This window comes from Melanostigma gelatinosum (genome assembly GCF_949748355.1).
Source record: "Melanostigma gelatinosum genome assembly, chromosome: 8".
In the NCBI taxonomy this organism is placed as follows: Eukaryota; Metazoa; Chordata; class Actinopteri; order Perciformes; family Zoarcidae; genus Melanostigma; species Melanostigma gelatinosum.
In genome coordinates, this window is record NC_136641.1 from 22,758,559 (window position 1) to 22,771,623 (window position 13,065).

Below are 13,065 nucleotides of genomic sequence, written 5' to 3' on the forward strand. Positions count from 1 at the left end.
ATTAATGTTAATTTCGTCCTTTAGTATTGTTTGTCTAAACCCAGTCTAATAAATATTAAATTTAGGTATTTTTTAAACATTTTGTAAACCTAATTTAGATCAGTCAGGGCACGAAAGGGAATATGACACAATACAATTCAACAGCATTTCAAACTGCAGTCGCTATAAATGATCACAGTTGAATGGACACCTCTCTAAAACAATTTAATAAAAAAACTGAACAAAGTTTCACGAAGTTTATTTCGAAACGTATTTGTATATTTGCATTTCCACTCATTTTAAACTTGTCTTTCACTAGTTGTACACTAATTGAAGTATGAGACTCTTGACCCGGTCGCAGAGTTTTCAGCCTCTCTGTCTCTGGTTATTTTTAACACAGACCACTGCTTGGTTTCCTTGTGCTGGTTCCTGCAAAGTCACAACAGAGCTTTGCCAGCATGGTTTTGAGTCACTGTGACTCTCATTGTACACCCTGGCCGTAATGGTGGAAACAGCAGACAGATCCTTTATATTTACGCCTTTTAAAGTCATAAAACAAATCACAGTATGGCATTAAAATTCTGAATAGATCTATAGTTTAGTATGTTATTCAAGATACTTTATTGTCATACAGCAGAATTATAGTCTGTAACCTCCAGTGAGCAGCAGCAACAGAACAAAAGAAAAACAAGACAATGGAATAGAAACAAGCAGACTTTTCTCTCTTTTGTAACATACTGGATCATTTTATCCTTTGAGTCACGAGAAACTGTTCAAATGAAACCATCTCAGAGGGGAACATCATTCTTTGGTTGAACTGAACTCGTAGACAAATGTAACCTGCGACCAGACAAGAAGACATCGCTTTGGTTTAAGGGCCAAAAGCCAAAAAGGTTCAGTCGTGTTTTATGAGATCTTCACACATGTTGAATGTAAACATCCACACAGAGTCTGGTCCCTATATACAGCCATCAGAGGAGCACTTTCATCCAAAGGGAGCATTATGCAGCATGAACATAATGTTGCTCTAAATAGAAACGGTGTCATCTCATTACAGTCCCTCTGCCTCTGACACATGACGATGTTTTGATCCCTCACACTAATGAGGGCCTGAGAACATTAAAACCAAAAGTCAGCTACAGGCCTCTGACCCCAACCGTCATGCCTGATGGGCATCTGGACAGTTCAATGATTGGCGTTGTTTAGTCTGCTTCTTTCCTTTGTTTATTCATGTATGTTTCTGTGTTTCTGTAGTTTATTATTTAGTATATATTCATGTGTTATGTAGTTTTGGTTCAAGTGACCGTGATCTATTTTCTTTTTGTTGAATATCTTAAATCAGTGTGGAATCCACACATTCAAGGATCATTTCAGGCGTCAAAGCAACTTGCAGATTAAATTCTCTGAAATACGACTGATTGGGACGTTTCCCTGATGACTCACCCTGCAGCGTATAAAGTAAATCACATTCATTTAAAGCTTCTTACATCATTTTAAACACTCAGTGAGCAGAGCAAGAATAATAATTTCCAAGTCAGAACTTGTCATGCCACACACAGGAGTGTTGGTCTGTATGTTGTACAGAACTCAGGAGTGACTCAGTGATAATGTTTGTAACGACTGAACCATTTGTCAGTGTTGGATCACAAATATTTTGTAAATCATGAGCATCATCATTTAAAACCTAAAGGACATAGAAATGAGAGTTGCATCATTGTTTTTGTTACAAAAAAAAAGGGACGATACAAGTTCTGTCTCATCCACTTTGAGAAAATAGAGAAATATTACGTGCTCATTACAACAATTCCATTTAACAGCCCCATTTCACCATAAACACATAATTCAGAAATCTAGATTTGGAGGATGTATACGTACTTGTACTGAGAATTCCCTCTTGTCCTTTGAGCTCTGGTGATGTTACTTTGGGGACATGAAGTTTAGCGAACAGAAAGGCGACTCCCAGTGAGCTCACACACACTTCTTCACCAAACTAAAAGACTTTTCTGAGGTCCAAAATAAAGAGACGTCAACGTAAACACTGCGATAACATGAACTTTATTAAAGGGAAACATGTACGGTACAGTGTTCAACGAGCAGCTCGTTTTAAGACATTCAATCCTATTGTCACAGCCTTGTAGTCCTTTCAATAAAGGCACTTTTTTCCAAAATGTTGATTTACTGCTGAGATTCTAATCAAAGTCATGTGAATATATGTTGTCCACGTGGTTACTATGAAGCTAGTCATTATCATACAGTATATTCGATTGATTTACTTTTAGCTATGAAGAATTGAATTGCATTATAATTCAGGAACACTTTGCGTTTCAAATATTTGCATCAGTTTCACAGAATATATTAAAGCTGGCATGTGAGTGGAAGGCAAAACACAAATGAAGAGAAGAGCAGAATAATTGTCACAGAGGAAATAAGCACAGTAGCTGCTTCAATGTCTTTTACAAGGCAAGACGAAATATTTCATTACTTTTTACAGCCCGTGTCTGCCTACTGCAAGCTTGATAAGCTTTGAATTACACTTCAAAATTAAATTATTACTACATCTTATGAGACCGCCCGAGGAAGGACGCACATCACCTGGGAATGTTGAATAGGTAACTTAAAGGAAACTGAGGGTGTACATGGCTTCCTTAAAGAGAGGCACTCTCTTACAATAAAACTAAAAAGAGGTGTCAAATTCACAATCACCATGTTCTACATCTAATACAGCATAATATGACTGTAGACTACAGTGTGTGGAGTGTACAAGGGGTTTCTACATTCTTATATATCAGATACAGTGGGGGGGGGGGGGGGCATTTTACTGCTGGTCTTCAGAACTGGTGATGCATCCATGTGGAGAAAAGCCTGGAGTAAATGGCATAACAAAGATGTGAGATATTGGAAGTGGAGATCACAGATGTTCCACATGATCAACAAGAGGAAGAGGCTGAAGATACCTCTTTCTGTGGTTCTTTAACTCCGCTCGCCTGTGTGTGCTGCACCGAAACCGTTCACAGAGTCCTGCAGGACAGAAAAAGGGGGGGGAAGGCAGAAAGCGTTAAGAAAAACACCAAACCAGGAGACGACTGAGGCGTTTGTTTTGACTGGCACAGACTGAACTTGAGCTAACAGTAAAATCTGAGGTCACCAGCCGGAGTGAAACACTCCCTTTCTGCCCTCTTTTCAGTTTATGAGCTACAGAACATTTAAGAGAGGTCACTTTATGAGGCAAATCACATCCAAGATGTGTGTGAAGGCCACTTTGTTATTCAATACAACTAAACATAAAGCGTTACACTTCTCTGTTGATAACATAAATCTAAAACTAAAATGTATTTTACTATTCATCTTTCCCTTGCTGCCGTTTCATAGCTCCTTAGTTTTCCTCTTTATTTATTTACTTTTTCCTCCATTTACAACATCTTTAAAATGATGAATTACATCCAGCAATACTCACTGCACTGACCTCGCTTTGTAGCATCTCTGCCGCCTCGGACGCCTCAGAGAACTGCATGCTGGGTAAAGTAGGAGGCTGGGACATGCGAGCATGCGAAGGGTTGCCCACGCTGTACATGCGCGGCCGTTTGATCTGGTCTTGGCTGGACAACGGGGTGAAGCTGTTTCGTCGGATGAACGCTGGCGGCACAGCATTCTGGGTAGTGAAGAGCAGACAGTGGTGGGCTGATTAACACGCGTGTGTTTTTCTGTGTGTGTTGTACTAATTATACCTCTCCTGCTGAAGCTCTGAAGCCACTGTGTTCTGTGTAAGTGAGTGCTGGAGAGCCAGGAGAGAAAAACAACCACTGAGACAAACAGACATAAATATAAAGACCGTTGCTATTTTGGTCTCAGCAGACCGGATATTTCTCAGCCCATTTAACGTGTTTATGTGTTAACACCCACTCTGTCTAGGACTCTTGGTTTCAACAGTCGTCACTCATCAGAAACAAACTCTACAACCGGGGAGCAGATATGAAGCGGGCGGATTAGGAAATAAAGACAAAAAGCCTCCGAATGTGTCGTTGGGATTCTGGAATGAACACAGATCACTAATGAACATCCAGCACATCTGCACGCACTAGAAACGTGCACTACCGAACTCGACTGACAACTTCAGACAAACGTCACAGTGTGTTTACGACAGAACTTAATTTAAAAAAGGCTGCGAGCTTACTAATGGTCTGTCCCTGTGTGTGTTGACAGCCTCAACCTTCAGGTCAAACATGTCCACCGTACAACCTGGAAGAGGGAGACAGGAGAAGAACACGTCACAACCCAACAGAGGAGGAGGTTCAGTCAACTTGTGAACAGTGACGTGACTTACCGTAAGCAACGGGGGTGAGTTTTAGGACAGTGTGCAGGGGACACTTCAAGTAGGGCAGATCATCTGTGCCAACAAAAGAAACAAAATGTGCAGTCATGTTTGTGTTTCCCCCTCGTGTTTGGGATGCACGGCGCTGTATTCAGACCGCAGTGCTACTTGTCCCTTACGGGGGTGCAGCGGGATGAGATGCCAGTCAGAGCTGCACCCACACGGTTTGGTCCCTGCAGTCATCACACTGTGGTGGAGATGCTGCAGCCACTTCCTCTGCTGACTGACAAAACCTCATGCCTAATTACGGACTGGATTTTGAGCAGCATTTTCCACTCGACCCACCCAGTTATTACTCAGGGCTGTTATTTGTCACGGAGTGCTTCCACACATGTTTACATGTGCTTTATTTCATGAAAGTACAATATAAGAACAATGCCATCCAAAAGCCAGAGTCCACTATCAAGAACTCTCTAGAGTGCAACCCTGTAACTTCACTCGTTTTGTTTTAAACAAAGCAAAATAGATGTTAGTGTTTATGATCCGGTCAGGATTTCTGCCGTCGTGGAACGCAACAGCATTGTGAGCTTGACGAGTGATCCTCATTAGGTGGGAGGCTACCTGCCCTCCCTCGTTCATACAATGAGATCTTAATGTGTCTTCAAATAGAGAAACTGAGATTCACTTTAAGTGGATCACTTGAAAAGAGGAACAAAATCAGAAATCTCTTGAATGAATATGTGGAGAATCTGCATTCTGCATTTATTTTCTTTGTCATTTTTTAGTATTAATACTGTTTAATTGGGGGAAAAAATGAATAAACATAATGTACAAAACTGCCTGGACATCTGCAAAATTAGAGTCGTCGTCATTTCTGACTCTCTCTTTTAGAGCGTCACGGAGTCTTTTGACACACGGTCGAAGTGTATGTTTGAGGTCATGATTCAGCGCCTGATTAATAGCATTGTCTTGCTTGAAAATGAATCATCTCCACACAACTTTAAGCAAGAGTGGAGTCTGAATATAATAGACTATCCATAAATGTGTAGCTGATGATGTAGCGCAGGATAAGTCCAAAGTTTGATGAACCCATAAACAAGACGAGTCTGTAACCGTTTACGGTAACCGTTCTTTGTTTGGGTCAAGCCAAATGCGTCGAGTCATTTTTGTACTGCATTTGAAAAACCCCGACTGTGGCGTCCTCTTGTGGTGACATCAGAGAATACACTGTCAGATCGGCAATATTCATTGTTGAATATGTTCTCAGGGGAACAATATCATCTTCAATTTCTTCAATAAGCCCTTTTGTTAAAGAGGGATTGAGTGGAATGATCATACAAGATTTAGATAAATGATAAAAACAGCCGTTCGCAGAGACTCAGCAGTTTACTGTAAATATGTTTCTCTAATGTGAGGCTTTGTCGAGGCACGTGTCGTGTTTCTGTTTGTTACCGGCGCTCTTGTCCAGGAAATAGGCGAGCAAGCAGCGCATGACGGCCTGGTGACAGATGACCAGCACGTTGCCCTGCCGCTCCAGCTCCATGATGACCGGCTCCAGCCGCTGAACCAGGTCCTGGTAGGACTAGAGCCAAAAGTTAAATTCAGCTTTTATTGAAGATCATTCTCCAGTTTATTATTAAACAAGATTTACGCTTGTGGTCGTGTGTCTCAGCCGACCACAAGGCGTGAGTAAGAGTCATAACAGTGACTGTTCTGCTCATAGGTTTCACTTCCTCCACTGACAACTATATTTATAATAAAATCTAAAAAAAAAATTGAGGTCTCTAAAGCGAAACCTTATTAAATGATCAAAAATCAATCAATTACAACGTTTACGTCCATGTCTGTCCAAAATGTCATAATTGTATCCTCTGCATATTTAGCCCATAAATTCTTGAGTTGTGGCCAACGACCTTTGACCACTGAAATCTAATATTCATTCCTTGAGTCCAGGTGGAGGTTAGTGCCAAATTTGCAGAACTCTCCAGGCGTTCCTGAGATAACGCACTCACGAGAACGAGGACCAAACCGAAGACATAATGCCTCCGGCCACGGCCGTCGCCGGTGCAGAAGCACAAAGAAATAGAAGCATTACAGACTCTAATCTGTCAGGCTGTTACCTCTCCTCCTTGATAGCGGTAATGGTACTTGTCCTGGCTCCTCATGGCGTACTCCTCTGGGTACGTTTCCTCAATAATCTCATAGGACATTTCTTCACACACTCCCTGAAACACAAAGCAGGTGCTAATGAAACACACAGTGAACGCCTGTCTCTTCAGTTGTACACGAGAGCACCTACAGCATCTATTTCATTGAGGATCTTCCACTGCTCGTAGGGAACTCTCAGCTCCTCTGCCGTCTGAATGGTGCGCCTCAGCTGGCTCGTCCAAACCTTCAGGTCTGACAGGTGGTGCTCTTGAACAAAACCCTTCAGTGCTGCTGAAAACTGACAGGAGGACATACGAAAGAGACGTTTATGCTGGAGAAGAGACACCCAAACACAAAACGGAAGTTACAAATATTCTCTTAGTCTTCCTGGTTTTATGCTAAAACAAATTGTTTACAATGTGTTGCTTGATTTTATAACTTTCAAAAGCTTCTCAAGTTGTTCTGGATGTTACATTAAAGGACTAGCTTGACATTTTGGCACAAACGCTAATTATCTCTCTTGCTCAGAGTTATATGCAGGGTTCATACACATTTTGACCAATGGATTTCCATGACTTTTCCATGACTTTAAACCAAATTTCCATGACCAAACATTTTGTGAAATCTCGGTGTATACATGAAAAAGTGAGAAAATGTAGTATTTAAACTAACAATGAGAATTCCAAAGCATACAGATTTAATTTTTTTCCATGACTTTTCCAGGCCTGGAAATAACCATTTTAAAATTCCATGACTTTTCCAGGTTTTCCATGACCGTACGAACCCTGTATATGAGAAGAGTGACACCGGTCTCATAACTGTCCAATAAATATGAAGCTACAGCCAGCAGCCAGTTAGCTTAGCTTAGCACAATGACTGGAAACAGGGGGAAACAGCTAGCTAACTAACTAACTAGAACAGCCGTTTCCTGTCTTTACTAATAAAACCTGCTGCTTCATATTTTAAAAAGCACGTTAGAATCGTATCATAATTAATTAAGTGCACTTCCAAATATGCAAACACTTCCTTTAAGACTTTTGGAGATGCTGCTGGGATGAATAGTTAGAGCACCTGTCTCCCTCTCTCTGACAGCTCAGAGTCTCCCCCGATGAGTCCCTCCACGTTGTGATGGCTCTCTCCGTGCCGACAGAGGTAGATGGAGTGGGAGTGCACGTGGATGTTCATGAGGTAGTACACTATTTTACTTTGGATGTAGTCCTGCACCTTGTTGACCAAGAAACGACGGCCGACATTGATGACCTGGATGAAGGAGAGGTTCCTGTGTGTCAGAGAGAAAAAGAGGACGAGGTTCAAGGCTATCTTCTATTTTCTTCTCCACAAACTAAGATCAAGTATGTGGGCCTAATTTAAGTTTGGTTACTTTATTCATTTTAATACATATACCAGCTCCTCCAATCACAACCCATTAAATCATAGACGATAACCAACAAGATAATAAAGTAGCTCCTGTTTCCACCTGGTGGACAGTTTGTTCTGTTCTGTTCTGCTCTTACCCCCATAAAGACAAATCATCTACAAGGCCAACACAAGGAAACGACTGAGGACAGTTAGCCATAAAAGACTTACAGCGTGAAGCTTTCTTACTTGTCGTGTTCATCCGGATCCAAAGGTTTGTAGGTCACTTTATAACATTCGATTCGCTTCAGAAAATCCTCCATGATGCTTTCCCTGTCCCGCTCAGGGTAATCTGGGCTGGACACCTTCACGTCCTTTTGTGAGAGAAACATGTGTAGAGATGATGCACCATGACATCCAACGAGGACAAAACTGTGCTTAGAACTTTAAAAAAAAAAAAAAATCAGAAAAGCATCATTTACCAGGATATTTGTCGCGATGACGTCGGGATCGTCACATATTGATTCGACAAAAAACACCTAACGAAAGGCGTTAATCATTAGAAATTCAGAATTCATGTGAAGACACACTGACCCTAAATGGTGAAATCATGAACGTAACTCCGACCTTGTATGAATTATCCTGAGCAAAACTGAGGATGAGCTCCCTCCTCTCTCTGGTGGTGTTGGTGGCGTCAAAAACCTGACAGACAACACAAGATGTTCAGCCCAAATCAATTCATAAACAACAGATTGAGTGTTTCGTGTCCTTACAGCGATCTGGCCTCCCTCCTCATTGAGATAGGCCTTGACATCCTCCAGGGCCACCAGAGCACACTGCCTGAGGAAACACAATCAGTACATTGATCAGGAAGTCAAAGGGACAGGAGTCAATCTACGACACCAAATTGAGTCAACGCGAAGAGCTTTCTTACTCACTTTCTAATTTGCATTGCTTCTTTATTGTCATGTCTGAAGAAGTCGTAGGACTTGTACGACTGCACTGCCTCTCTCCTATAGACGCCGAGGTTAAATACTGCAGAGCGAGAGCGAGCGAGAGCGAGCGAGAGAGAGAGAATGCAAAGTCAGTGACAAGGATTACTTTATGGCTCCGTCGAGGCGGTGGCTTTCATATCAACAGAGTCCGCCAAACCAGTTCTCCCGCATTCCATTCAGGTGACGCCACAATCCTACAACTGCAGACTGGGCCAGCTGAAAGGGGGTGGTGACATGTACTGAACAAGAAATGAACAAAGCATTGCCTTAAGCATAACATTAAGTAATCGTTTTTTTATTTTATGTATGCTATATTTAGACAGGAAAGTCAAACCAAGACACAAGATCTCTTCTTCCTGGTCAAGACGGCAGCAGTTTTAAATAGAAAACAACTCCACATGTTAGGACACAAACAATACAAAAATAAACACAAGCGAAACGGCAAAAGAGGAGATGCACACAGGCCCTGCCAGCGACATCCACCTGAGTCATGTTTCCTTCAGGGCTGTTTGTACAAGAACTTTAAAAGGTATCGTCCCGGGCGGATCAAAATAGAAAGCAGTGCATCATGGTGCCACCCTGATTCCAGTTAGATGCACGTCTGCACTGCACCTTCCAAAAATAACTTTACAGTCACTCTGGTATTTCACAGGGCTCACTGAGGCTCTGAATCCAATCCTAACTGTTTGCATTTCCTGTGGACGGATCAAACGTCACAACATTCATAAAACTAAAACATGCGGTATTGCTTCCATACTGACCCTTCGTTGGCACTCCAATCCAGTTGAGGTAGCGTGTCAGCTTCTTGGACATGTAGGTTTTCCCTCGAGCGGGCAACCCAATCATCACTATCACAGTTGGCGAGTTGGTCATGTAGGAGGCCCAAGCTGCAACACACACACACACACACACACACACACGTTATTAGTTATTCAGCATTCAAGGGTATGAACTGTTTAACATTGGCCCTCATCGTTACTTTAAACTTGCCCCTGAAATGTCCCATTCATAACAATAATAGGGCCGATATGCATATTGTATACACACTGGTGTGCAGTACACACTGGCAGCAAGGAGAGGGAAGGTTGTGAAATAATCCAATGTCACCCCTGCCGTGTTCATCTACCTGCCAAGTTTAACATTTCCGTCATACCATCGTCGTCTCTTGACTGCTGGTTAATGTTTCTCAAAGTCCGGCTGCTTAGTGACCCGGTTTAGTAATCCAGTGTAACCTTGAGGACTGGGACACGAAATGGAAAATACTTCTAACAGATTGTTTTCTTTCAGTGAACACAGAACAGAACATCCTCAGCTCAGGGGAAACAAATCTATCAAAACAAAGACGTGGCGAGACTAGACTTGCCTCTAGATTGTACGAACAGATGTCTTCAAGTGTGGAGCAGGCAGAATAGTTCTGTATTATATATATCTATATGGAAAGATTTCACTTCCCTGGTTAAAGATTCATCAAAGTCTGAAGTTAAAATGAAGCCGAGCTTAGTGACATTTTTACCAGCTGAATCTGAATGTTGACTTTGCTCATTGCAGTGTTGCTGTGCTTCAAAAGGAACAGTATGAATACACCCACACACTGTATACATACAATAATGTCAAAAGGTGCGTCGAAGTTGACATTTAACAATCAGTGCCTGCTGAGACCTTATCACCTCTCTTTACTCGTGGCCAACAGAGCAGGAAACGTGATTTGGTTCACAATTTACACAGCCCGCTGAGAGTACGTTACATTGAATACTGTAAGGTGCATTAATACAGAACAGGCCTCAGGTAATGCGTCAGCAGAAACAGACCACTCACAGCACTTCTTCTCATTGGCTCTGAGGTCCGTCCTTTTGGCCTCTGCTGAGCCGTCGGGAGCAGCCGCAGGTCTCCGCTGCCTGCCGGCCATGATCGGTCTGGTCTGGTCGGTGTCCTGCGGTCCTGTCTCGGCTGGTCTGGGGACGGCGAGGTCTGGTTACGGCGAGCTCTGGTCACTGTTCAGATGAGGTCAGCATCTCTCTGTTGAGGACAGGACTTTGCTGTATCGTATCAAACGCTGCCTGACGACAGTGTTGGGTGATAATGCTGTCATATGTTAAAAGGATGCTGAAGAGGAACTCACCAGCGCTCCAATCACTAGTCTATTATTAAATTACGGTAGTTGATCAAGAGACAAGACCACCTCTTCCAATTTTCATACTCGAGCAAAGAATTAGCTGGCGACAGCTTTGCAAATGTGGAGAACTGCCTGCTCTCTGGATTAAGTGCTGCAACATCATTTTCCTGAACGACTTATCTGTTATTTTGTAAAACTATCTGATCCATAAAATGCAGGAAAATCACAATTCCCTGAAAGCCCAAACAAATATCCAGAATAGAAGAAGTCGAGATAGTGAATTATTGACATTGTTTGCATTGTAAGCTGTAGCTCACGTGGGAATCGAGTTGTCATTGTTGTTATTTAATTAAGCTATTCTGGTAGTTGTAACACCTACATGCATGTACTCTCCTCCTGCCCTGACACTATCAGAAGTATGATGAGTAAAGTGGTTCGTGTACAAGCTGGGTATAATTTGGTAAATAGTTCGACGTGACATCACATAAGTTACAGCAGAGCGGTCTTCACGCTGTACCTAACGTACACTGCGGTCAACTTCATCACCTCCGTTTTTACGTTGCTTAAAAAGACAAAACAAAACGTTGCAGCGAAAAGGGGACGACAACTCTAAATGTTTAAACTTACCACAAACGACCTGCCGAGTTATATTTGCTTATTTTTCTTTTGTTACAATGCTGCTGTTAGTTGGCTTCCACCGTCACCGGACGGCTCCTTCTTCTTCTTCTTCTCGGATGTTTTAAGCTCCCCTTCCTCGGTGTCTACCGGAAGTTCACAGATGTCAAACATGCTGTCACCCGAGAAGCTTCCGGTTGGGCTTTCCAAAATAAAATATTGAAAAGACAGCTCCCCTTGAATACTTTGGAAATTTTGAATAACACAAATAAATGTAGCATATAGAATTAGTACATAGTTTTAACACCTTATAGTCTGAAGAAGTATTGAGCACGTTTTTAAAACATAATTTCAATCGTCATACACAGTCAGGTACATTCAGATAAATACATTAAATTTGACCTCTTCATTTAACCCATCCTACTGTAGGTAGGAGCAGTGGGTTGCATTGTGCCAAATATGCTCCCAATCTCGGATCTTGCACCTTTAAGCTCTCACTTAATTAAAGCTAAGATATCTAGACAAACATGCCAAACTAAAAGTACAGTGTCCACATACCTTTGGTCACATGGTGCATATATCTATGTAGTTATATTGCTGTCATTACTACGAAGAGTATAACGGTGTATGACCTCTTACTAAGGTGGACCAAATGAAGGTGTTTTGCTGACCCTTGTTTTATTTTAAGTTATAAAACAATGGCACGGCTTTGGGATCACAACGAGAGGTTTTCTGGACACGATTTCTGTGCTCCAGATCCAAGAACAACAATTTATAGAATTGAGGTGATTAGTTTAAACATATAAGAGGAAAAACATACATGCATTCCAAAATTAAGTGGCATTCTTCTTTAATTGTACAGATTATTTCATACAGAAAATATGCCACGTAACTCATTGCAATCACAAATCTTTATTCTCTGAAAAGAAACTATCCTCACAGTGTCTAACTAATACACCATAACATCAAACAACCCCTCGCCTGTAAGATATGTGCTTGTTTTGTAAAATAATGTTCGTCAGTACAAGATAATCTGGATCTACATAGTTTTTGCTTATTTTCCTAGCTGGATCTCTGAGAGGACAGATGCCGAGCGAGAGAGAGAGAGAGAGAAAGAGATAGAGGGTGCTGAAGTCAGAATGGGGTTATAATTCTCAGCGTGTTTCTGTCCATCAAGCAAACACAAAGATATTTCTAGATGAATCCTAGAAATCACTTAACCAGAGAATATTGCCTCTTCCACAAGGTTGAACAGCACATCCACATAATCTGCCTCAAGAATTGCAACTTCTGGTCATCGTTTGTCCGTTTTGTAGCCCTTTGAAACTCAGGAAGTAGTGGTAAACAAACTGTCTGAAGATCCCTGATCAGGTCATACTCTCTTAAAGTTCAGTAATGTGGGCAAATAAAGGGATCCGGCTCTCAAATGATATGAAAAAGGAGAGGACTTTCCAGTCAGCCAGTTATAACCTCCTACGTACAGTACATACCCTGAATGCCTTACACAGATTGAATAGTTTCAGATCATTTGCAAGACCCTTTTAAAGGAG

At 41.8% G+C, this 13,065-nt stretch overlaps 1 protein-coding gene across 2 annotated transcripts; it reads right to left on the bottom strand.

Moving 5' to 3' along the window:
• Positions 1–2,027: 2,027 nt before the first annotated feature.
• LOC306780743 (6-phosphofructo-2-kinase/fructose-2,6-bisphosphatase 2-like) lies at positions 2,028–11,643 on the bottom strand. 2 transcript variants are annotated; one of them, XM_079273195.1, is made up of 17 exons: positions 11,528–11,643; positions 10,603–10,803; positions 9,549–9,674; positions 8,731–8,827; positions 8,566–8,632; positions 8,420–8,494; positions 8,275–8,331; positions 8,042–8,166; positions 7,508–7,715; positions 6,588–6,734; positions 6,409–6,513; positions 5,741–5,870; positions 4,301–4,363; positions 4,151–4,215; positions 3,443–3,628; positions 2,934–2,997; positions 2,028–2,841 (listed from the first exon to the last, which is right to left on the bottom strand). In XM_079273195.1, the coding sequence occupies exons 2-16, from the start codon at positions 10,691–10,693 to the stop codon at positions 2,950–2,952; spliced, it is 1,590 nt and encodes a 529-aa protein (XP_079129321.1). In that variant the 5' UTR covers positions 10,694–10,803; positions 11,528–11,643; the 3' UTR covers positions 2,028–2,841; positions 2,934–2,949. The 2 variants fall into 2 exon arrangements, with proteins under 2 accessions (XP_079129321.1, XP_079129320.1); XM_079273194.1 differs by having other exon boundaries at positions 3,434–3,628.
• Positions 11,644–13,065: the final 1,422 nt, after the last annotated feature.

Excerpts from the sequence above, each read along its gene's own strand:
- LOC306780743 (XM_079273194.1), bottom strand. The coding sequence starts at position 10,693 with ATGGCCGGCAGGCAGCGGAGACCTGCGGCTGCTCCCGACGGCTCAGCA. Across the intron at positions 9,675-10,602 it reads AGCCAATGAGAAGAAGTGCT|CTTGGGCCTCCTACATGACC; the intron begins GTGAGTGGTCTG and ends TGTGTGTTGCAG. Across the intron at positions 8,167-8,274 it reads TCATCGCGACAAATATCCTG|GACGTGAAGGTGTCCAGCCC; the intron begins GTAAATGATGCT and ends CTCTCACAAAAG.